This window comes from Lithobates pipiens, unplaced genomic scaffold, assembly GCF_037356315.1.
Source record: "Lithobates pipiens isolate NorthernLeopardFrog02 unplaced genomic scaffold, aLitPip1_a1.2 Scaffold_16, whole genome shotgun sequence".
Classification (NCBI taxonomy): domain Eukaryota; kingdom Metazoa; phylum Chordata; class Amphibia; order Anura; family Ranidae; genus Lithobates; species Lithobates pipiens.
The window spans coordinates 407,250,112-407,276,387 of record NW_027507748.1 but is presented as its reverse complement, the minus strand read 5'-3'; the positions used below and the strand labels follow the sequence as shown (position 1 = coordinate 407,276,387).

Below are 26,276 nucleotides of genomic sequence, written 5' to 3'. Positions count from 1 at the left end.
GTGTGAAATTGCCTTGAAGGAGGCTGCCATGAGTCCCAGTACTGGCATGAAAAACCGGAGCGACTTCTTGCGGTTCATCAGCAGTTTCACCGCAGACCTGAGAGTCTGCAACAAACCTAGGTACTCCAGACGCTGGGTCGGCACAATCACCGACTTCTTTAGGTTCAACAGCCACCAAATTCTTGCAGGGTATGCATGGCGATTGCCACATCCTCCTCTAATCCTGAGGCAGAATATGCTCGCAGGAGGAGATCATCCAGGTAGCCCACGATCCCACGTTGTCTCAACAGTGCCAATACTGGAGCCAATACCTTAGTAAAGATTCGGGGGGCTGATGCACAAATTGGTAATGAGCTTCCCTGACTGCAAAATGCAGAAACTTTTGATGTCAAAGGCATATGGGTATGTGCAGGTATGCATCCTGGATGTCCAAGGACGCCAGGGAGTCCCCTTGATGGATTGCAGCGACTACTGAGCGAACCGATTCCATCCTGAACCTGAAATATTTTTTCCCCCCAGTGCAATCCCGCTTTAATAATGTCATCCAATGAGGCTCCAAAGAGCCGCTCACTAAGGAAGGGTAGATCCGTCAAGGCTTTTTTTTTAATGCCTGGTCCGCAGACCAGCATTTTAGCCAAATCAGGCACCGCAGCACCACTGCTGACACTGAGGGCCTGGACAGCAAAGGAAGCGTATCCAGGGATGCGTCACAAACATACTTAAGGCCGTGCACTAACTGGTCTGCTAGTTCCACACAGATGGGAGTAGCCTGCTGCTTCTCCAATTCGCGGTGCAAAAGTTTTGCCCATTCAGTAAGTGTCTGCGACAAGTGCTGTAGCCAGTACTGGTCGTATTGCTGACTCCACAACCGTAAATTAACGGGCCACTGCCTTGGCCTTCCTGTCAGTAGGGTCCTTAAATGCAGGAGTCCCCTCTACCGGGACCGTGGTTGCTTTGTTTAACCTGGATACTGGGGGGGGTCCACGACCAGAGGAGCCAACCATTTTTTATTTTTTTTAAAGAAGGCTTTCCTCAAAGGGGTAGTACACCGCCATTCTTTTAGAGACCGAGAAGGTCTGTTGCGGGCTTCCCCATTCCTTGTATATGAACTTGTCGAAATAAGTCAGATATGGAAACACCTTTAGGCGTATGAGCTGGCTTACAGGACCCAAAAGGGACCACTACTTCAGCAGAGGAACCTGCTGTATCCTGAATTTTCAGGGTATCACGCACAGCTGATAAGTGCTCCAATTAGCGATAAGTCTTGCGTGGACCTGGATGGGAACTCATCCTCACTGTCCGATGGATCCTGTTCAGCGTCTTTTGAAGCAACAGAGCAGGGGCCGCCAGTCCCAGTAGGGCAGAGTCTGCATCAGAGCTCTCCCCAGAGGATGGGGGGAGGCCACCTTTGCGCCCGCACACCGCCTGCCCCCTGGCAACGAACGTTTCAAGGACCACCGACAAAGCGTCCAAAGGCACTGCACTGTTTGCAGACAAGCCTTTTGCAACTGCATGGAGTTCTGGGGGGGGGGGGGGGGGGACACCAGTTTCCGAAGCCATGCTGACCCACCCTGTCTGCCACCCTTGCAGACTTAGGAGAGGTGCCCAGTCCGACCCTCCTAGCTGCTGCAGACTGAGGGGCCCCCACCGCAGGAGTCACCACCCCGACCTAGTGCTGCGCCGTTCAGTTATAGGTGTCTGCATCCAGCATCAGCTCCCAGGTGTCCTGGGAAAAAAAAAAAAAAAAAAAACAGCGCCGAGGATAAAAACCACGCTGGGCTACAACAAAATGGCCGTTGGCCGCCCTGTATAAAGGACAATCACAAGGAAAATGGCCTGACCATGCTTTCCACTGAGACACCAAAAATGCCCGACAAACGACTGTACACAGTAAAAGGACAGAAAATGGCGGCAGAACATCGATACAGCGATCAGCACATGCAGACCTCCAGACACCCAGCGCAGTCCCCAATCTAAGGTCAGAGCCCCCCAGGGGACCCTTGGCTACAGGTACACACAGCGCTCGGCAGCCCATCATGCAGCATCCCCCACAGGATGGGGGGAGGGAAAATAGGCACAGGGAGAATAGAGAGGGAGAAGAGGGACCCCCTAAATAGACCTCCCAGGGAATGCCCAGCTGCTCAATCCCGCCAAGGCAGGGAGAGCTGTACCTACCATCCGGACAAGCTGGGGACATCATCACAGACTCGCTCTCCGAGCAGTATGGGGTGGCTGCTGGCCAAGGCACACTGACATGGACATAGTTCGTCCGGTCATATGTGTGCCCTGAAGCGTTGCGTTCACCGGCCGCCCATGGAGCCTGAGGGGCATGTCGTGGCCGACCCAGTATGTAGCTAGGGTCTGCACACGCTCGATGGCCAGACTACAAGGATCTAGGATATCCAGACTGTCACCCAGCCGGCTGTTGATAGCAGATCACAGGATTTTAAAATATTGCGCAAAAGGCAAACATTCAGCAAAAAAAATATCCCAGGACTGATGGTCCCGCAGGGAGCCTAGGTCCAACTCCTTTACTAAATAAAATAAAAAATATATATATTTTAATGCAGGAGGCAGGCTGAGGGGTTATTACCAGAGTGACTGCCCCCTGGGCAGAACTGTAAAGTTCTGTTTTTTTCCACATGTTCTGCCTAGTCCTCTCCTGAAGGTGGCGTAATAACCTACGGTCAAGACTAATGGAGCTGTGTCAGTCAGTAAATGAAAGAGAAATAGAATCTTTCATAGTGTCAACTGTAAAACAGAACGCTTCTGATATGCCGGCCAAACTCTGGGCCTGCTGATATACATTTTAAAAGGAACCCCAACATCTCATCTGTTGGACCCTTTAGCATATCAGCATTGTCTACTGGAAAAGTCAGGTTTTTTTTTTTACAAGGATTTAGCAGCGTTAATTGTGGAACTCCCCCATAAAAGTTTATCTGGGTGCTCTCACTCAGAATACATAAGTTTTCTTAGCCATGAATGAATACAAAATGCATGAACAGATTGGGGGGCTTTTAGTGAACCCAAAGCAGAAGTGGGCCCATCGACTGACTGCGTTACTGGCAGTAAAAATGTGGAGCGGACCAATTCAGTGAGCGACTGTAAACAAGCTTTATTGCGAGCTTGATACTTCGCCATCAGGTTCCTCAGAAGAGGAGAAATCAGCCTTTTCCTGGTGCTCGAGAGAAATTCACCATCTCTTGCTCCTTGTTCCTCAGTATGCGGGTCCTGAGCAATGGACAGGGACTTTTAATGCTTAGTCCCATTCTGGGATGCGATTAAAGCATCAAACTTTTACTTCAAGCTTAAAATGGTTGAAGAAAAAAACCTCCTTAGTAATATACACAGGGCCTGCAGTGTTTAAGAGCAGCTGCAACACTTGCCCCTCCTGACGGCTCACTGTGATCAGCCATATTACTCTCAGGGGAGGATGCCATCTTACTGGGATGGGTCTAGGCTTCCGTGTAGCTAAGTCTTTCTAGAGCCCTTTGAGGTGTTTTTAATCCCCTTCTGCCATAGCACAAAGCAGAGGTAATACCAGAAGGAATGCATATACTGCTTTAGCTATAGTCCAGTACAGTTGCTGCCAATGGCCAGCCTGATGTTGCAGTAAAAATGTGTCAAAGGAAATGCCTGCATCACCAAACCTTTTGCTCTTGTGACTTCCTCCACAGCCTGTAGCAACACAAAAAGGTGCTTTTAATACCTTGCCTCCTCGTGTTTGGCGTCTGAGGATGCAGACGCCGCTAAGCCCCACCCCTCCACGTTGCCTACATCTCTTCCCCCTTTCCTTTTAAAAGAAAAATGTTCCAGCGCAAGCGACTCACTACATGTGGGGAGAAGACCCCCCTGCAAGCTTACCAGAGGTCCTGCTGTCTGCCTAGAGGAAGAAGCATCTCAGCTCCCTGACACAGCGTGTTCTCAGTGTGAGGCAGTGAGTGCTCAATACAGCCCCCAGTGGTGAAACATAGGCATGACAACATTTACTGATCCTATAAGGAGACATAAGAAAATTCCCAAAATTTCTTAGAAAACTTCTTACCTTTCCCGTCACAGGGTTTTCTGTGGTAAACCAACAGGCCCAAACTTCAGCCTTTACGGTGGGTTCCGTTAAACCTTTAGGAGCTAGGGATCCTCAGGAAACCCTCTATCCTGGACCTGTAACAGCACCTCCGCCAGTAAAACTTTATGGCCTTACTACCAAAAAGTACTGGATCGGTCCAGCTCTCTAAAAAGAAGCATTTACAGGCAAAACCTTGTTTCTTCGGATACGAGGCCTGGGTACAATTCAATTTGGCCAAAAGACACTTTGAATTGATCTGGTCAGCATGGCTAGCCCCAGCAAGGATTGCGCCAGAAGAGCTCAGCACAGCACATCTTTGTGACCAACACCTTAGAGACTGGCGTAAAAAACCCAGGTACTCCCACCAGTGGGAAGGGTTATATAGGTAGTGCCAATCACCTGAAGGCGGCCTATAGCCCAAATAGTAACTATGGCTCTGTGTCCCGTGATGTACAATAAGAAAGTATGCTACTGCTCCTGTGTGAGCAGCACTCTGCAGCCACTGTAATATTCATGGCAGGCACTGAAGGATGGTTATGACACTGAAAGAATGCAACACATTGTACTTTTTCACAAGTGTCAATACCATCAGCTCCAGTTTGTAAATGCCGAACACAAATCCAAAATTTAGTGCCGACTCACTTTAAACAAGCTGCTAGCAGTAGTCAACACTACCTGAAGCTTGTTGAGTCTCCTGAAGCTTTCTAGCTTCTTTAAAGTGACAATCAGTACTCCCATTACAATCTGTATTTAACATTTCCAAACAGGAGCTGAAGGGCACTTTAAAAAAAGGTTAGAAAAAGCGGTTTGAAGCTTGCCGAACATTTGGCGGAAGCTCCCTTCTAGTTTAAAAAATGCTTGCTGGTCACAATGCTCTTATACAAGCTGAAACTCATGAAACAAGCCTAAAAAGGCACATAAAAATAAATAAAAAGGCGGAATTACCTGTGTAAGCATTGGTGCACCCCTTGTTAGCTCCTTTACAGCAGCATCAGCTTCTGTTGAAAAGTGATCTTCATCTACAAAACGGACAGGTCTAGTCAGTAATGCTAAAGTGAAAATATACAATGTCAAAAGTACATCAATTTATAATAAAAAAAACAAAAAAACCTGTAAGGCCTCATGCACACGAGACGCAGGTGAAAACTCTGCTCAAAAAAAGCTGAAACGCGCGTTTAGCCGCGTTTGCATGTGTTTAGCCGCGTTTGCGTTTATAAAGAGAACATCATGTAGACCCTCTCCAAGCTCTCAAAGCATTTTTTAACTATTTCTGCTATTTTCATCAGAGTGAGCAGCAGAAGCATAGAGAGCAGTTGTACACTTGCATTAGCCTCTCTTTCTGTGGTATATATTTTGAAATGGATCCCATATTGAATATATATGTCAGGAAATGCTCCTGATGAGACAGCAACGTCGTCGCAAATTTCGCGAGAGGTCCAGAGTCAGAGCTCGTCAATATTGGACCCATCCGTTGATGGGACAGCGAATGTCTATTGGATATTTCCCAAACATGTATGTGCAGGTGCGTACCTACCCCGACAAGTCGGGTTACAAAAGGTCATTCTCTGATGCAGAAAAGTGCATGACATTTTGCGACCCGATTTTGGGGCCCCCCATGTCGGGGTCACTTGGCGATAGGAACCTCAAATTTGTATATGTTGTAGTGCTAGTTCCACAGTGTCTGCATACCGAATTTGGGGTTCCTGGCAGTAAGTGGCCCCAAGATATGGGCCCCCAAAGCCGGATCACAAAATGTCATTCTCTGCTCATATTTCTGAGTTTTCAGGTCCAAAAAAATTGGTTTTTAAAAAACGCTTATAAACGCAAACGCGGCTAAACGCGGGTGCCGCGTTTAGCTCCGGAAACGTGGAAATTTTCGCATCTGAACCCATTTTTTTTTTGCTTCTGGAAAAACGAGGTTAAAGGCAACTGCATAAAAACGGCAAAAAACTAGACTGTGTGCATGGACACATAAGGATAACATTGAATGAGTTCAGGGGCAGTTGAAAAAAGTGTCCAACTGCATCTGAACACGCGTTTAACAGCGTCTCGTGTGCATGAGGCCTAAGTCAATTCCATCAAATTTGTTTCTTTTTAAATTACTACATACTGGGACCAAGTAAACTGGAGTATTTAGACTGGAAAAATATTCCAGACACCAGATTATCTGTAATGGTTCTACTGCAACAGTGGAAATTGGCAGAGCAGACTTACTGGCTAGATCACAGGTGAAAAATAAAGGAAAGAAAGCCTAAAAGAAAGAACAAATCCAGCCACCACAAATAACTGTTAAGCTGCAGTATACTTAATGTTTGTGTTTAATACCTCTACTTTAAAGTGGAAGTAAACCAGATTCATGAAATTTGAGCTGGGCACATATCTGCAGTGTTGTCTTATCTCTCTTCAAAGCACTATGTCCCATAGCCGTCTCCTGCTCGTTCTTCTGTTATCAGCCTGACAACTCCTGGGTCACATATGATAAAACACAGCCAGAGTTGTGTTTGGGGGGGGGGGGGGGGGGGGAGTGCTATAAATGGATTAGCAGAGAGCTGAACAATTCAATGATCAGCTCTTAAAGTCTCTACCTATGACGAGAGGGTTGTGCCTTTCCTTTAAAAAGCTGTCTGGGCTGTGCCTTTCCTTTAAAAAGCTGTCTGGGCTGTATGCCCAGACTTCACTCCAGTGTTGAACAAGAAGAGAAAAAGCTAACATGACAGTATATAAAAGCCGAAGACCGCAGATATACATGTAAATTGTATGTAGGGAGATTTGTTTCACCTCTGCATCTGGGGATGTTAACTTCACTAGGTATATGTGAGAGTTTACTGTATATCCACTTTAGTCATTTTTAGCCAATGTCTAGTAAGCTTGGATTTGGGTATGCTTAAATGTTTACACTAGTTTGAGGCTTTCTTGCCTATATTTTCACCTAATGATGCCTTCAGTGAACATATTTCCTGTCTTCGGATGACAACATTCACTCCCCATAGTTAACTCATGGAGGAGCAGTGTTACCATTGGTTGCTCTAATTTGCACTACACACATCATCATCAACTCTCCATTATATATGGAGAAATGGTGGGAGTAGTTTACAGATTATAGCGGGTAAGGTTGATAACACGTTTGAGATCTCAGCACACAGGAAGTTAAGGGACACTGCATTTCTGGCAAGATCAACCTCATTTCTTGCACTTTAACAAAAAGTACTTAGAAGCTGAAGGCTAGGAACCTGCAATATAAAATACTTCTTAGCTTGAGAGGTTAACCACTTCAACACTAGGCACTTCCCCCTTCTTGCCCAGGACAATTTTCAGCGCTGTCGCACTTCGAATGGCATTTGCGCAGTCATGCAACACTGTACTCAATTTTTTAAATATTTTTCCCACAAATAGAGCTCTTTTGGTGGTATTTGATAACTTCTACGGTTATTTTTTGCGCAAAAAAAAAAAAAAAACCGACAATTTTGAAAGAAAAACTGATGAGTTACCGACAGGCATGACTGAGTGGCCTCAGCACCAATTGCCACATTTGTGGGCACTGGCAGGAGTTTTATTATGGGGCACATCCTAGGAGCTGCACTGATAATCAATGTGCCGATTATCAGCGTAGACCCTCCAACACACAGCACCCCCATTCGCTGTGCGCCAGGTTGTTATCCTGATAACGTCATATGACGTTCGATCAGAATAAATAAACCACTTTGCCGCCGTCATATTGCTGTATGGCGGGCGGCAAGTGGTTACATAAAAAACAAAAATGCAGGATGGCAGTACCCGTTATTTGGTTACAGAGCCATATATATATATATATATATATATATATATATATATATATATATATATATATATATATATATATATATATATATATATATATATATATATATATATATATATATAATTTACATTTATCTGAATATCTGAATTCTGGAACAGAACCGTTTGTGTATATGGAACACTCACCTCCAAGTGGAATTACATTGTCGAGCAGAACCTCTACGCCTTGGAAGGGTAGGGAAACAAAATCTGACCTAGAAATAAGACCGGTTGTCAGATGCGTGTGCAGAAACCATTCTAGCTGGTAAAATTAAACATTTTAGTCACTGCGGATTCTGAACAAAGCAAACAAAAACTACTTTACAGAACATCTCTGATGAAGTTGATTCAGACCTCAATGGAACACTTTATAAACTTACCACAAACTGCATCATTCTAGCACAATGTACCAGAATTGTGGATGAAATGAAACCAGCGATACATAGCCTCCCAATGGGACACTATCCAGTCAGTCATACTTCCAGATTAGCGCTATCCAGTTTTGTACAGTAGATGTAGGCTGTATAACCCAGAGGTCCCTTGAGGCATCGTTACAGTTTAGCTCGGTTGACACTATGAACCGCGCGGTATTTCTGTGCAATTCACTGAAGTGCAACTTGAGCACATTTACTTTAAATCGGCTCAAATCTCACATCACACCAAGACGTGCATGTACTTTTTTGGAGCCTCACCAAAAATTGATCACATGGTTGTTTTGTACCGTGTGATCTGATGCAGGCAACCGCAAGGTGCTTGCAAATTGCACTTGGAGTGTCGTTAACTTTGTATTGACACCTGCAGGGGATCGCAAGGGCAGTGCTATTGGAATGCGGTGTGGGAAAATGCATTTCCCACACTGCAAAAGTGTGAACCTAGTAGAGCTGCACAATTAATCGCCAAGAATCGCAATCTTGACTAAAGTGTTTCATAATTCTTTCAATACAAATAATTCTCTCTGCTCTTCTGAAGCCATAGCCCTCAAAAGAAAGGAAGAGAAAAACTGGGCATTCTGCCAAGAATTAAATCATTCAGTTGAACTCCAGTACAAACACTAACAATTTATCAATGGAATAGACTATATGCAAGTGAAAAAGTTTACCACTTAAGCACTAAACTTTTTTCTGACATTTGTTGGTTTCAAGTTAAAAAAAAAAAAATTTGTTGCTAGAAAATTTGGAGCCCCTAAACATTATATATATATTTTTAGTAGACACCCTAGAGAATAAAATGGTGGTTGTTGCAATATTTTATGTCACGCTGTATTTGCGCAGCGGTCTTTCAAATGCAATTTATTTTATTTATTTTTTTAATTACCCACCACCCACCAATAAAGTTAGTCCATTTTTTTTGTATAATGTGAAAGATTGTGAGAATCGTGATCTTTTTATTCTATTCTAAAAAAAAAAAAAAAAAAAGTCATGATTCTCATTTTGGCCAGAATCGTGCAGCTCTAGAACCTAGCCAGGTTCTGTCGATCATAGAGAGATGATCATGGACTGGAACATCCCCAATCACCTGTATGGTCTATAGCGCCATACACACGGGCTGAATATTAGCCCAAATTAACCACTACAGTAGGAGCAAGCCAACTTTTGACCGAAGTGTAGAGCCCTTTGTGCAACAGAAGTTACCCTCACGACCTATCACATCTATAAAGCACTAGAAGGAATAGATTTACTCAAACTATGGATGTGCTTCTGTAGGATCTAAAGGGAATGTATATATGGCTAAGAATAAGCATTAGCAATATGGGAGCACAGAAAATTATTTTGCACAGATTTAAATGTACATGGCCACGGATCCAGTGTTTTAAATGTCAAACGCATAGAAAAATTTGATCTTATGAAAAGAGATTCTAAGAAAAAAATAAAAATAAAATACTAACCTGATTTGTCTGAGGGTCTCAATCTTGACTCTATTGTAGCCACCATAGTCCACATAGAGGATCTCAACTTCTTCAGTGTCTTCAAAGTAGGCCATCACTTGTGCTCTCCACCAAACACTGGGCCCAACAGGTGCAGCACAGAGAATCCCAACTATAAAAAGATTAAAATACGTTTAGGATTCATTTGACTAGGACAGGCTGCTAGAGGGCAATATAGTCACGATTATATAAACAGCAAATGTATACCTTGAGTTATTTTTGCAGTTTAACTAAGATTTTATGAACCACAAGCTTATAAGCCTTGGGCCATGGTTGGGTGAAAGCAGGGGGTGGGGAACAGGCGTCTCACACACTGCACAGCAGAGAACTGAATTTAATCTGAGACCTGAGTGGAGGGAATAGACACATCAAACAGCTGAGGCTGCCAATCACCTGCTCTGTGCTTCAGGAGGTGCACTAGATCAAGGCAAGTACAGAATATAGGAGATTCCATGCTTATTTCAGAGATTTACAACTGCCAAGGGAATTTTATTTTTATTTTATTTTTTAAGCCGGCATCCTCTCTAGACAGGAATTCTCCAGTTTTGCAATGGGAACACCTGTTCTGGCGAGAATTGTATATTTACCCCATCTCTTGTCTTGGGGATAACTCCGTAATTTTACAATTGCCAAAAAACCACACTACTTTGGCAGCCCAAGTCTCCTACACCTCCCTCTGTTCTAGCACCCCAAAGTGGTGTCACCAAAAAAAAAAAAAGTTAGGGAGCAAAATCTCAAAACCACTCAGACAGAAGAGATATACTGTATATACTATTAGAAAAGATACTGAATTTACTATGGGAGGAGATATACTGTATATTCATAGTATATACTATTAGAGGATATACACTGTATATACTATTAAAAAGGGTGAATCTGGTAAATATCAGACTCAGATCAAAGGTTTATTTAAAAAACAAATGTCTTCCTTAAAAAAAAAAAAAAAAAAAAAAAAAAAAAAATGTTCGTTCAATTTTCTAATCATTAGTGGGGTCAAATCGACGTTCAATTTCAACCACAGCAAAATAGAAAACTTCTTGGTCAAAGGAAATTTCAGATAGTGCATGTGGTTTTCTTTCAGAAATTATTATTTTTAAAAGCAGAATGTTAAAAACAAGTGAAAATTTCAAACATTCTTTCATTCAGCGAACGTACAAAGCTTTTTTGTCTGAATAGTCTTGTGTGAAAATTGATCCGTGTGGCCAGCATAAGGCTTTTGATCTGTTTCTGCAGTGCGTTTTGATTTTCACTACACTACAGTAAGGGGTTAATTTTTTACTGTAGAACTGTGTAATTTACAGTAGCGATTTTCTCTTTTTGTACTATAAAGGGCTAGTTTTAGTTTTTTTAACCCCATTATGTTATTGGCCGATTAAATCGATTATGAAAATAGTAATTGATTGCATAATCGATTAGTTGTTTCAGCCCTACATTTGTTAATTCTGGAAGTGGTAGATACCCATATCACCTGCCGCATTAAGGCTGCTTTCACACTGGGGCGGTATTCAGGCGTTACAGCGCTAAAAATAGCGCCTGTGTAACGCCTGAAAAAAACCGGCCCCTTTAACTCCAGTGTGAAAGCCGGAGGGCTTTCACACTGGAGCGATGCGCTGGCAGGACGGTGAAAAAAGTCCTGCCAGCCGCATCTTTGCAGCGGTGAAGGAGCGGTGTATTCACCGCTCCTACCCATTGAAATCAATGGGACACCGCGGCAATACCGCCGGCAAAGCGCCGCTGCAGCGGCGCTTTGCGGGCTTACTCCCTTTTCGGCCTCTAGCGGGGGTTAAAACCACCCCACTAGCGCCCGCACACCGCCACTAAAACGCCGCTAAAAATAGCGGCACTTTACCGCCGACGCCGCTCCCGCTGCAGTGTGAAATCAGCCTTAAATACTCCTACAGACATCCTGCACTGTCCCAGAAGAATTTAGGCAGCTGCCCCGGGGGAGGGGGTGGGAAGACACTCGAGAGTGAGCAAGTAAAAGACCGCAAGCCACAGGAGCAAGAGAGAGATATACAGAACGAGAGAGAAAACTGAATACTGGAAGAGAATGAGAATATGGTAAAAGATCCTATTCTATTGCCAAGAACTGGCCTTTAGGATTTATTTATACATTTTTTTTAAGCTATATTCCTTACTCTTCAGCTCTCTAGTCTGGAGCTCCGGGCAGACTGCTGACATTTTCAACCGCATGGCTTCCAGGTTTTAATCCATGCCCATTTTAATTGGCTGGACCAAGATAGGTCATCACTCCCATTCACATGTGATATTTCAGTCATCTCAGCATTGCTTAAATTTGACTGAGCTGTGCGTGCACATCACTGGAATGCAAGTTTTAGCAGCTTTAAAGGTGGTGTTTAAAAAATTAAATTTTTGCGTTTATATTGACAACATTTTAAAATGAATTTACTCACAAAAATGAATCTCCTACAAGCAAAATAGGCTACATTCATGCTAATTAGGGATTACATATCTGTGTAAAAAGTTAAAGGGCAAGCTAGCTTAACCGGTTCCCAACCAGCTCCTGTACATATACGTCGGCAGAATGGCGCGGCTGGGCAAAGTAACATACCCGTACCTTAAATTTCCCGCCGGCAATGCGCACCTGCCGAGTGCTCCGTGACCGTAGTCGCTGGTCCCACAGACTCAATCGCCACAGGGATACACGCGACCGTGTCACGGAGCTCTAGAACGGGGAGATGCCAATGTAAACAGCATCCCCCCCCCCCCCCTTCTGCCTAATGACAGCACACTGATAGTTTGCTCAGTCATCGGGGGCAGCGATCAGTGTGGTTTCACACAGCCCCACCCCCATACAGTTAGAAACACGCCCCTAGGAACACTTAACCCCTATAATGCCACCTAGTGGTTAGCCCCTTCACTGCCAGTGCCATTTTTACAGTAATCAATGCAATTTTATAGCATCAATCGCTGTATTAATGCCAATGGTCCCAAAAATGTGGCAAAATTGTACGATGGGTTCACCAAAATGTCACAGTCATGATAAACGCTGATCGCTGCCATCACTATTAAAAAAAATTTTTTTTTAAATGCCATAAAACTATTTTGTAGACGCTATAACTTTTGCACAAACCAATAAAACCTTTTGCGAAATTTTTACCAAAAATATGTAGAAGAATACGTATTGGCCTAAACTGAGGGGGGGGGGGGAAGAGTTTTTTTTATTTTTTGGGGGGATAGTATAGCAAAAAGTAAATAATGCGTTTTCAAAATTGACGCTTTTTTTGTTTATAGTGCAAAAAATAAAAACCGCAGAGGTGATCAAATACCACCAAAAGAAAGCTCTATTCGTGTGTGTGTGTGTGTGTGTGTGTGTGTGTGTGTGTGTGTGTGTGTGTGTGTGTGGGGGGGAGACGGCAATTTTGTTTGGGAGCCACATCACACGACCACGCAATTGTCAGTTAAAGCGAGGCAGCTCCGAATCGCAAAAAACTCTGGTCGGGAAGGTGGTAAATCCTTCCAGGGCTGAAGTAGTTAAAGCAGTTTCAGAAGAGCGGTGGTCTGAGCTTTGGATCACTGTGGCAAACAACTTTCATGCAAAAGGGAAACTGGAATGTGGGAGGCTTCTGCAATGGAAAAATGTAGATAAAAAAAATAATAATTTGGAAATTCTGAACCAGCGTGCGAGACTGAAGTGCGCCAACTTACCTTCTGCAGGTGTGGGCAATGTCGGAATACCCGGCTGTGAGTAACACAGGCTCATGTGCTGATCCAAGCCACAAAGTGCATGAAAAGTAGGGTGCGTGCGCTGCTGGACAAACATGTGCCCTGCATTCACTACATTAACCACAACCACTTCCACGGAGACATTATTTGGTAGTGTGAGCTATATATAAAAAAAAATAAAAAAAAAATAAAAATAAAAAGAAACAGGTGAAGTAGTATACAATTGAGCTACATAATACATAGAAAAAAATGAAAACATTTTTTCCTCTAAATTTACCTTGTTACATTGAAAACTACTCACTATTAATAAATACATTCAAAAACACATACTAAGGCTGCATTCACACCTGAGTTTTGTTTTCAGGCAGAAAGTCACGTGTTTGCTTCTTTTTGCACAAGTCATAAGGTCGCCAATGTAAAAAAAAAAAAAAAAAAAAATGAATAAAAAAAAATAAAAAAGCTGAAAAATGTCTAATCTGCCCAAAAAGAAGCTCATGTACTTTGAACTTCAGGCGTTTTTTAAGCTACAAAATGCTCAGATGCGAACAGAGGCCATTTAAAATAAATGGAATTTTGTGTTTGTTGAGCGTTTTTCTAGCTGAAAACGCTCAGGTGTGAATGCTGTGTAAGATTCACATATACTAAATGTTAGTCTACTATGTTTGGTGTGTCCCAAATGCAACACAAGTACATGTAAAATGAACCCATGTGATCAACCTCTAAACCATGAAGAAACATACCCATGATGCAACAGGAAGAGGGATCAGAGGAGGAGGGGGCGCAAATATATTTGTCAGATTCAAGTCCTTGAATTTCTTTCGGATTAGACTCAGAGCTCTGTCTATCTGTTGTTGAGAACCTGTTGAAATGTTGAAGTTCATTAGCAGTGTCCATATTCCATAATACAACAAGTGTCTAAAAATACAAGGCAAATTCAAAACACTAAAACCAATTAAAATTTCACTTGCGTAAAGTGCCAAATAAAACTATACCAAAATCTAGGTTGCTGCAGCCTAAATGGTGTGGTAAACCCATCAACATAAGGATGTCAAATAAATACTGTGCTACCTTATTTGAATGCACCGTGAGTCAACATGCTAAGGTGCTTATGAGATATTCTAATTACAATACAAAACCAAAATGCTAACACATACTGTACTTGTGTAGTGCTGTTCACTTTTTGAAATCTTGCAAAAGAAAAAAAAAAGTTGAATGAACAGCACTACTCACATTAGCATTTTGCAATGAAATGGTTATATATCAGTTTATTGTAATTCAAATATCTTATAAGCACTTTCCATTGCATATTGACTCACGGTGCATTCAAATGCAGGTAGCACAGTATTTATTAGAAGCCAAAGTGTGTTGCACATTCGTGTTTCGAAACGTCACAGGGCAAATGCTTGTTCCAGGTCAGTAACTCACTAGGAAGTGAAGAATGAGTATGACCACTCTACAGATTGAATGCTTAAAAATGGCACATTAGGTTAGACCCCTAGGGCTCAAGCACATGGATGCATTCTCCAGTACAGCATACACAAACTAGTGTATTTCTGTGCCCAGTAGTTTCTGGTGCTCCATACAGCCACCAATTGATATGAATGGTTTGAAGTAGGCTGTATACAGGGCCGTCTTTAATATTGGTTGGACCCTGGGCAAACATCTTCTTGCGCACACCTGAATTCACTTAACCAGCAGCAGCCAATGTATGCTCAAGGGGCCCCCGTTCTGTACTACGGAACCGTTCTAAGAGGAGCGACTCGAGTCGCTCCGACTTAGATAAAAGGTTCTTGTACTACTTTTGGGCGACCTCGGGCGACTTGCATTGACTTCTATACAGAAGTCATTTGCAAGTCGCCGCTGAGGTCGCGGCACGGCAAGTCGTGTCGCCCCCTGTGTGAACCGAGCCTTAGTCCCCACAATGACTGGGCCCGGGGCAGCTGCCCTTTTTGCTCTGTGTTAAAGGGGGGGCCAGCTGAATTTTATTTATTTTTTTAACCACTTTGCATCCAGGCCAATTCCGACATTTCTCTCCTACATGTAAAATTCATAATTTTTTTGCTAGAAAATTACATAGAACCCCCAAACATTATATATTTTTTTTAGCAAAGACCCTAGAGAATACAATGGTGGTTGTTGTAACTTTATCTCGCACAGCATTTGCGCAGCAATTTTGCGAACGCGTTTTTTTATTTTAGAAAAAAAAAAACAGTAAAGTTAACCCAATTTTTTTGCATAATGTGATAGATGAAGATACGCCGAGTAAATAGATACCCAACATGTCACGCTTCAAAATTGCACGCGCTCGTGGAATGGTGACAAACTTTGATATTTAAAAATCCCCATAGGCGACGCTTTAAATTTTTTTACTGGTTACATGTTTTGCATTATAGAGGAGGTCTAGAGCTAGAATTATTGCTCTCGCGCTAACGTTCGTGGCGATACATCACGTGTGGTTTGCACACAGTTTTCATATGTGGGCGGGACTTGCATATGCGTTCGCTTCTGTGTACGAGCTCACGGGGAGAGGGGCACTTTTTTTTTTTTACTTTTTTTTTTCGTTTGACAAAAAAAAATGATTACTTTTATTCCTATTACAAGGAATGTAAACATCCCATGTAATAGAAATATGGCACAATCGGACCTATTTACAGTGAGATATGGGGTCAATAAGACCCCATATCTCACCTCTAGGCTGGGAAGCCTAAAATCAAAAAAAAAATAAAATAAATAAATGGATCACGGCTTCCCAGCCAAGGTGGCGCCATTATTTTGAATGCAGAGGCCGGATGTGCCATTATAACATTGCGCCTGGCCTCCGAACGATCACAGAGACAGAGACGGAAATAACTATGGTATCATCCGGGGGCCAGCAGATCCTGTGACCGACTCACCGATGGAAGCGGTGAGTCGGTAGAAGCACCGGAGGGCGGCGGGAGGGAACATCCGTCACGCCGCCAGTAAGAAAGATCAAGCAGCGGAACAGCCGCTATGATCGTTCTTATGGTGCAGAGAATCGCCGGCTGAAAATGCCGTTACCTGAATGAGGTCTGTGGCCTCAGGGGTGCCTGCGATGTCGGCCGTCTGAGGCCGACCCGTCCCTCGGCTCTCGTGTCCCGGCGGCACCATTCTAAGGGAAACAGGCAGTGGAGGCTTGCAGCTTCACTGACAATTTCCTACTGCGCATGCGCGAGTCGCGCAGTGCTTTGTGAATGGGGTGCACTGTGTTGTAGGACACACACAGTTCCCAGAACACACAGGGCACCATTACCCAGAAGACAATGCAAGGAGGAGAGAAGACCGAAGATCACCGGAGTAGGAAGAGGAAGATTAGGACGATTTGCATAGCAACAGGCATTTCTGGTTAGTTTAAAAAATATATATATGATTTTTTGCAACATTTTAATGTAGCTTTGTTTTTCAGGGTGCCCCTCCACTTTAAAGATGGCCCTGGCTGTATGTGGTTATGCACTGTGTGCATGCAAGTGTCCACATGCCGCTATCCTGGGTTAGGGAAATTAACATACAATATAAAGTATAACATACACAACAAGGCCATGGTTTCAGAGTCAACATTTATCTTTTTCTTTACAATTTTGACATTTTACCTAAAAGCAAAAAAAACTAAATGATCTACCCCTTAATAACCCAAAGTCAAAACTGTTCTAGTTTTATATCTCAGTGCAAAAGGCCAATAGATGTAAGAATGTAGTGAATAAAGGCCAGTTATACATGAACTAATACTTTATTCGATTGTATATTTTCCAGCAAGATGAATTTTATGCTGGCCTCTTGGCAATCCCCAACCTTCTGAAATTGCTGCGACAATTACTAAACCAACTGATGGCATCACCCACTCAAACATATCAATGCAGAGGATGCAGTGTACAAGAGAGTAAGCCCTACTGGGGAAGAAACAACTTTTGGGAAGCCTTACAACTAGAACCACAAAGAAATTCAGAAGCCAATGGGCGATTCCGCCCACATGTGCCAGCTGAAAGCTAAAATAATCACTATCACAACAGATCCCAGCCAAAAAAACTGATGTAAGTGCACAGTTTAGTATGTACAACACTCACCTTCCAAATGACAGATTTGGATATCTTGTGTGTAAGGCACAGTAGAGATATATATTTTGGCACCTGATGACTGCTTCAAGAAACTCACAAACCTGCCTTGTTTCCCAATTAATCGGCCAACCAAATACTTTGACAAAAGAAAAAAAAACAAGGAATTAGCATAAAACAAAAATATAAACAAACAGACACACACACACACACACACACACACACACACGAAATGGGGGGGTGGGGGGGGACAACACAAAAAAATTTATCAAATTAGAGCTGCAACTAATGATTATTTTCATAATCGATTAGTTGGCCGATTATTGTTTCGGTTAAAAACCTTTAAAAAAAAAAAAAAAAAAAAAAGTGTGGTATATAATTTAGTGAATATGTAACGTTAGAAAAAAAAGCCATTTATTCTTAAATAGCTCTAGGCAGTGGTAAATATAAATAACCAACTATATGGTTAGAAAGCAAAATCTCGAATCCACTCCGAGAACAACAGACAGAAGAGATATACTGTATATACTATTAGAGGAGATCTTCCCTCAAATAAAATAAAATGTAATGTTAAGAATGTTTGATTTACTAATCGTTAGTGGGGTCAAATTGATGTTCATTTTCAACCACGGTGACGGAAAAATTTGGAAATAGAAAACTGCCAGGTGAAAAAAAAATTCAGATAGTGTATGTGGTTTTCATTTAGAAAATACATTCATTTTAAAAACAGAATGTTAAAAACAAGTGAAAATTTTAAAACATTCTTTCATTCAGCGAATGTACAGAGATTTTTCGTCTGAAAATTGATCTGTGGCCAGCATAAGGCTCGGTATGCAGTTTGCTTTTGATCGTTTCTGCAGTGCTTTTTGCTGTGCATTTTGATTTTTGCACATGCGATTTTGCTGTGATTTCATTTTTTGCAATTTTTTTGGCCAATTTGTTGTTGGGCAGATTAAAAAATACAAATTGCTGCAAAACCCATTACATGCTTTTCTGCAGCTTCTCCATTGAAGTACATTGAACCAAAAAAGCATTGTTTTGCGTTAAAAAAAAAAAAAAAAAAAAAAAAAAAAAAGTCCCTCACCGTTCCCAAATACACAGCGGCTGAAAAAAGCTGAACGTGTCCCATAGGAAACCATGTGAATGAACTGTAGTGCGTTTCTGCAAAAAGCACCAAACACATAGATGTGAACCAGGTCTAAGACGTTTAGTAACATAATGGGGTTAAACAAAACAAAAAAAAAACCTAAGAGTAAACCTTTATAGTACAACAAAAAGCAGATAATCACTACTGTAAGGAGTTAGTTTTTTTTAACTGTAGAACTGTGAAAGTGGTATTTACAGTAGAGATTTGCTATTTTTGTACTATAAAGGGCTAATTTTTTTTTTTACCCCATTATGTTACTGTTGATTAATTGATTATGAAAATGATAATCGATTCATTTCATAATCAATCGGTTAGTTGTTTCAGCCCTAGATCTAAATCAATAAACAGGTTTATACTTACCTTCTCTGTACAATGGAAGTGTACAGAGTGGCCACAAAGTTCCTCTTCTCAGGTTCCCCACCGGCGCCCCTATCTGATATTCAACTAAGCTGGAAAGAACACCAAACCATAAAAAAGTTACACACTACCTTTGGCACTTCAAACTCCCAAATGACAACATCAGCCTTTTTTGCATCCGACTTCTGCTTCATGTTTTGAAACTGCTCACCATTTCCCAAAGCACAACCACTATCCACAGAGTCCATGCTGTTTACATCTGATCCTAAATGGAAAAAACAAAAATGTATTTGTCATAAAACTAATAGCAGCACCCCCAAGCACAACATAGGAGTTAAAAATCACACTATTTCCCCCTATATAGACTTGGACAAATATTTTTAAGCAATTTTGGGTTACACTGCCACCTATAATAGAATTGGACATTAGGTACATAGAAACTGAAGGCTGGCCCCTTCAAGAGGCTATAGCCCACCCTAGTCACCTGCCCAGTTGTAGCAAGACATCTAAAAAGCAAAAACCTGAAGCACATCTCTCCCTTACTCAAAGTGGCGAGTTGGTTGTACGTTGAAAGTCCACCCAAAGCTCAAAAGGATCAATCATATGCTGCACATTGGCTGCCAGGGTGATCTTATAAGAGAAGGTTGTCCAGATATACGGTGGCTTCCCATAGGAGCGCAGTAGTGCCAGGTTTGGAGCAAATTGGTGAAAACCAAAGGGGCCAGGGGACAGGACAAAAAGGCAAATTGCCGGCAATGGAGGTGAAAAGACCAAGTTAGACTTACCGGTAACTTGTTTTCCAGAAGTCTTTCAGGACAGCACCTGAGAGATAGCAACTCCTCCCTCCTCGTTAGGAAACACCTTCTTCCTCCAGACTTTAAAGGGAGGCGCCTCCCTACCACACCTCAGTTGTAGAAGAGAACCTCCGGCCCCGGCTGGAACACATAAACACATACGTTAGTCACAGCGTAGCATAATACAATACCATAGGGCGGGATGTTTGCTGTCCTGAAAGACTTCTGGAAAACAAGTTACCGGTAAGTCTAACTTGGTCTTTCCCAAGGCGTCTTTCAGGACAGCACCTGAGAGGATAACAGATTTACCCCTTAGGGCGGGACAACAGCTTGCAGGACCTTTCTGCCAAATGCCTGATCGCTGGCCGAAGTGAGGTCCAGTCTATAATGTTTCACAAATGTGTGAAAACTCGACCATGTCGCCGCCTTACAGATCTACTCAGGGGTGGCACCAGAGCCCTGGTTGAGTGTGCACAAATTCCTGCTGGAGGGGGTAAGCCTGCCTGGGAATATGCCTCCGAGATAGCTAATTTCAGCCATCTAGCTAAAGTAACTTTAGAAGCTTGAAAACCCTTTTTTCTTCCTGAGAAAAGTACAAACAGTGAATCTGAACGTCTGAAGGACTCCGTCCTCTTTAGATAACTCAGCAGAGTCCTCCTGACGTCCAAAGTATGGAAAAGAGTCTCCTTATTTCCTTTGGGGTTAACACAAAAGGTTGGCAGTACTATGTCCTGTATACGGTTCTGAACTGAAGCTACCTTCGGTAAGAATTTTGCATCTGTTCTAAGAATAACTCTGTCAGGAAAAATGGAAAGATATGGTTCTTTAACTGACAGAGCATTTAGCTCACTGATCCTGCGTGCAGAGACAATGGCAATCAGAAAAACGGTTATTAATGTGAGAAACCTAAGGGAAGCCTCCACAAGAGGCTCCAAAGGCCCCTTTGTTAGAGACTGTAGGACTAACGACAAATCCCATCTAGGAAAAACCTTAATCGGAACTGGCCTAGATCTTTTAAGGGCTCTAAAGAATCTGATCACAAGCGGATCTGAGGCCACAGATTTCTCTAAGAACACTGTCAGAGCTGCTACCTGCACCCTCAGGGTACTAACTGCCAGTCCCTTGTCTGCTCCATCTTGTAAAAACTCCAAGATGGAGACAAGGCTCCCTGGCACCTGGGCGGCTGAAAAACACCAAGTTTTATAACGCTTCCAAACCTTAGAATAGATGGCCCCCGTAACCCTTTTCCTACTTGCCAAAAGGTTAGAGATCAAACGGTTGGAAAACCCCTTGCTCCTAAGGAGCTGCCTTTCAGAAACCAGGCTGTGAGGGCCAGGCTGGCCACGCCTGGATGGTTTACTGGGCCCTGCAACAACAGATCGTGCCTGAGGGGCAGATGCCAACAAGGCTTGATTGCCAGACCTAGACTGTCGAAAATCAGGCCCTTTTTGGCCAAAAGGGCGTGATTAGAATAACTGGCACCTTCTCCTTTTTCTTAAAATTAACGGGATTAACTGAAATGGGGGGAAAGCGTAGCAAAGACGAAATTCCCATGGATAAGCTAGCGCATCTGTGCCCAGCGAGCCATCGCGACTGTCCAGGGAAAAGAACTGGGGAACCTGGGCGTTCACCCTTGAGGCGAACAGGTCCACCTCTGGTAAACCCCATTTCCCACTGGACTGCTGGCATTGTTGAAGTTAGAACCCCCAAAGCTGACATAACCTGTCTTACTGTCAGATTTTGGCTGGTCTGTAATAAAGACACTGCACCGGAAATCCTGTCCTTTTTGTCTAAGGGAAGGAAGATTTTTTGATCCACCGAATTTATTAGATACCCTAAAAACCGAATCTCCTGAGATGGGTTTAGGGACGACTTTTGGAGGTTCAAAATCCACCCCAACGCCTCCAGATGGCTGCGAGCCTTGCCTAGATTGGTCTGCAATTCCTCGCTGGATGGGGCGAAAAACAGCAGATCGTCTAAATAAGGAATAACTGCGATTCCCTGAAGTCGCAGCGGCGCTAAAGCTTCTGCCATTACTTTGGTAAAAATTCGGGGAGATGATGACAGGCCGAAGGGTAGGGCCCTGAACTGGAGATGATGAACCACACCCCCCAACCTCACCGCCAGCCTGAGGAACTTCTGAGACTGGGGAGAGATTGGAACATGTAGGTATGCGTCTTAAATCTACTGACGCCATAAAACATCCTGGCGTCAACAGATTTCTGACTGAAAAAATTGAGTCCATTTTGAACTTCCTGTATCTTATGGACTAGTTTAACGGTTTCAGGTTGAGAATCAACCGAAATTTTCCTGTCGGTTTCTTTACTAGGAAAACATGGAAATAAAACCCCTCCTGCTGTTCTTGCAGGGGTACCTGTACTACTACACCCTGTTGCATCAGTTCCTCTAGAGAGGACTTCATGGCCAGGGCCCTTACCGGGTCCCGCGGGGTGTTGGTAATCAGGAACCTCTTTGGAGGGTTGTTGACAAACTTGAGTGAGTAACCCTGCGTGAGAGTGGTCAGGATAAACTGATTTGAAGTTATCCCTGACCACTGCGGAAGAAATTCTTGTAGTCTTCCGCCCACCCGCAGAGACAAGTCATTGCGATTTTTTGGCCTGTGTAGGAGGACGGAAGAGAATTCCGCCTCTACCCTTCGGCTTCGGGGCGGACCAACTTTTCCTTCTCCCCTGCAACTTGCTGTCCTGATCCTGAGTTTTTTGAGGTCGAAAAAGACGTTTTGGTACCTGCTTTTTCTTTTTGACCGGAAAGGATCTTTTTTTTATCGGCTGTCCTGTCAAGAATATTATCGAGGTCAGGGCCGAAGAGCAAGTCCCCTGAAAAGGGTAACCCACACAGCTTATTCTTTGAAGCCGAGTCACCAGGCCAGGTTTTAAGCCATAAGGCTCTTCTTGCAGCATTAGTTAGAGCTGCTGACCTGGCTGATATCTTAATTGCCTCAGCTGAGGCATCTGCAACATAAGCCACTGCCGTAATCAGGGTAGGAAAAGAATCTAAGATTTCCTGTTTGGGGGAATCTGCAGCTATATGTGACTTTAACTGGTTAATCCAGTATTCTAAATTTCTGGCTACACACGTTGTGGCCATTGCTGGTTTTAAATTGCTCATAACTGATTGCCATGATCTCTTGAGCAAAAGATCCATGCGTTTGTCCATCGGATCTTTCAAAACTCCCATGTCCTCAAAGGACAGATCCGTGGACCTTGAAACCTGGGAAAAGGCGGCATCCAGTCTGGGCACCTTGTTCCACACTGCTGCAGGGTCCTCCTCAAAAGGAAAACGCTTTTGTGGGCTTTGGAGAAAAAGGGCTTTTTCTCTGGATCCTGCCATTCTTTCCTAATGGCCTCAGAGATGACCGGATGAACTGGGAACGTTCGGCCCTTAGGCACATCCAACCCAGCATACATGCGGTCATGGCGTGATAATTCCTTTTTCTCCTCACTTAAACCAAGCTTAGCATGAATGGCTTTAAGGAGCCCATCGACCTCTTCAAGGGACAGTTTGAATTTAGAGGGGGCTACCTCAGAATCCTCCAACTCCTCTTCCGAATCTTTAACGGAAAGAGCAGTGGACTGCTTTTCCCTATCTGAAGGGTCTTCAGGCAGAGATTCCAACACCGGGATTGAGAGAGACCCCTGGGAAGACTGAAGTGGAAGGCTGACTAGCAGCCGGGTTTGCTAGTGAGTCACGAAAATTCTGAATCGTGGCGTATAGCTCCTTTACAGAGGCCACCAGATCCTCACATACAGAGGCAGATTCCTCCTTAACTAAAGAAGTAATGCAGGGACTGCATAGGGTTTTCTTCCAATTTTCTCCCAGCTTGGCCCTGCAAGGAGGACATCTTTTCTTTGGGTCAGAGCTCTTAGCCTATGAAGAAAAAAGACAAAAAAAAAAAAAAGGGGAAAAAACTAGGGAACCCTTAGTGAGACCCAGTCTCAGCCTTGATAGGGATCACCACACAGGTGCACTGAGAAGAAACCAGTCAGCTTCTAGTGCCCAGACAGGCCCCTTGCCACCAGGGGGGAAAGAAAAAAAGAGTGAGACCAAACGCCAGGAAATAAAAGAAGGCAGACTTTAACCGCTGCCTCTTACCTGGGCTTTGCTGGTGCCTGTGCCTGTCCCCACCGCTGCAGACGCTGAATCTTCCATTACAGGTGTGCAGAAATCCACTTGTGGCTACACGCCGCCTCCGGACTCCAATAATGCAGCTGCACCGGACCAGAAGCGGAAAAAAGGCACCAGCACCTGTCCTCCCTCCTCCCCCCTGCGTCCACGCCGGAAACAACGTTTCAGCCGACCCGATGACCCGCTCTGTCACTTCCGGCGCGACCGTCGGAAAAAATATGGCGGCGGCACACGCGCGCCTACGAACGTGCGGGCCACCGAGTCTCCGGTTCTCTCCGAGCACAAGAGGGGAAGAGGAGCCCGCTTGCTACCGCTGCCGAGGCCTGGGTAGGTCGGGAGGACAGCAGGTCTCTAAAGGAGGAAAAAAAAGGGAAAGAAGCCTAGTCCCTCAGGAACACCTGAGAGAAACTGACTCCCTCCCAGAAGATGTTCGTTCCCTCCGGGCCGGAGGAAACACAATAACTGAGGTGTGGTAGGGAGGTGCCTGCCTTTAAAGTCTGGAGGAAGAAGGTGTTTCCTAACGAGGAGGGAGGAGTCGCTATCTCAGGTGCTGTCCTGAAAGACGCCTTGGGAAAATAGGGATTTGATCAGGATAGACATCCTTTATGTCCAAATAATGCTTAAAGGGCAAGTTCACATTTACAGAAAAATCTGTAAGGTGAAATTACACACAGACCCCCAATCTCCCGCCGAGCAAAAGTATAGTCGCCTCATGGCTCAATCTCCTAAATGTAACCCCAGAAGAGACGTTTAGGAGCCATTCTAATTGGTCTGCGCTGTCACATGGGCAGCGCCGATCAATCAGAACCAGTGTAGCCTATCCTGTCAGCAGGGAAGAAGAGTGAATGCTGAGGGGATTTATAAGCCCCGGGCCTCTGAGGTGGCTATACCGGGGCTCAGAACGGCAGATACCATGCGGTCAGCAAGACGGGGGTTCTGCGTAAGTTCACCTTACAGATTTATCATTTTAAAATTCTCCTTGTCAGAGTCATGCTATCACAGATTGGACAGATTCTATCCTGAACATTTATGTCTAAGGTGGTGTGAAAGTTGCTATTGGGCTTTGAAACCAAGTATGTTTACCACTTGAGCCCCGGAAGGATTTAACCCCTGTCCTTTTTATGCACTACGTCACTTTAACTGACAAAAATTTGTCTAGTGTCCAGTTTTTCCACTGCAATATTGCAGTCCTGATTTTTATTTTTTTAAATTGGGATTATAGCAAAAAGTAAATCTCAAAAAAATTGTCGCTTTTAGTGCAAAAAATAAAAAAAACGCAGAGATGATCAAATACCAAACTTTGTGCGAAAAAAGGGCAAAGTTGTTTGGGTACAACATTGGATGACCGCCCAATTGTCAGTTAAAGCGACACAGTGCCATACTGCAAAAATGGCCTGGTCATTGAGCAGGGTGATGAGGGAGAAAGGAGACGTGTGACCTAACGCATGAATTAAGTTGATAGCGTTTATTCTAAACAAATGAATACAACGAAAATTACTACTTGTTCATAAAAACAGGTTACAATATTCTCATTTAATAAAATATTGGAAATGATAAAAAAAAAAAAAAAAAAAAAAAAAAAAACCCCATGCAAGGGTATAGGCTGAATCAACGGCTAACGCATTTCGAGGAGATTCCTCTTCATCAGAGCCTTGGAAGACAGAAAATGGTCTGTATCATATGGTGGATTTATATAGAGAGCGATGACTGCGTGGGAGATGTGTCACATGACAGATGGTGGATTCTGTATAGCTTTATCTGGTGTTGACATTTATTTAGCGATCAGTGCTATAAAAATGCACCTTACTGTGCAAATGTCACTGGCAGGGAAGGGGTTAAATGTGTTCCTTTGTAGAGCTGCCACGTCGGGTCAACATAATCGGCTACGAAAATACGTTGACGTGCGTGAAAGGCGTGGACGCGTCACACTCATTTTGCGGTCTCATCTTGCGGGTAATGGCGGCTGCTGCTCCTGGGAATGGAGAAAGTTCCAGTCTAGCACGAAAAGCTAGACCGCGACTTTCAAAAGTATGGGAATGCTTTAAACAGAGGCCAGATAAAATGGTCCTTTGTTCTCTTTGCAAAACTGAAATGGCGTACCATGGCAGCACAACTGCGATGCACGAGCACCTCAGAAGAAAACATCCTGGTGCACTCCGACCTCAAATGGACGAGACATCTTTGTAAGTACTTTAGTTTTGGGAGTAATCACTACAATTGTGTTTTGGTCAAGATTAATATATGCTAGTAATTATGGATATATCATTTATCG

At 43.5% G+C, this 26,276-nt stretch overlaps 1 protein-coding gene across 2 annotated transcripts in view; it reads right to left on the bottom strand.

Moving 5' to 3' along the window:
* AKAP1 (A-kinase anchoring protein 1) overlaps nucleotides 1-26,276 on the bottom strand; it is a 92,908-nt gene that overhangs the window by 18,973 nt on the left and 47,659 nt on the right. For both annotated transcript variants that reach the window (XM_077482418.1, XM_077482419.1), the window contains 7 exons: nucleotides 19,196-19,329; nucleotides 17,573-17,699; nucleotides 14,234-14,352; nucleotides 13,476-13,653; nucleotides 9,768-9,918; nucleotides 8,030-8,097; nucleotides 5,012-5,085 (listed from right to left, as the gene is read on the bottom strand). In XM_077482418.1, coding sequence (XP_077338544.1) covers nucleotides 5,012-5,085; nucleotides 8,030-8,097; nucleotides 9,768-9,918; nucleotides 13,476-13,653; nucleotides 14,234-14,352; nucleotides 17,573-17,699; nucleotides 19,196-19,329 — 851 coding nt within the window. The remainder of the gene's footprint in view (nucleotides 1-5,011; nucleotides 5,086-8,029; nucleotides 8,098-9,767; nucleotides 9,919-13,475; nucleotides 13,654-14,233; nucleotides 14,353-17,572; nucleotides 17,700-19,195; nucleotides 19,330-26,276) is intronic.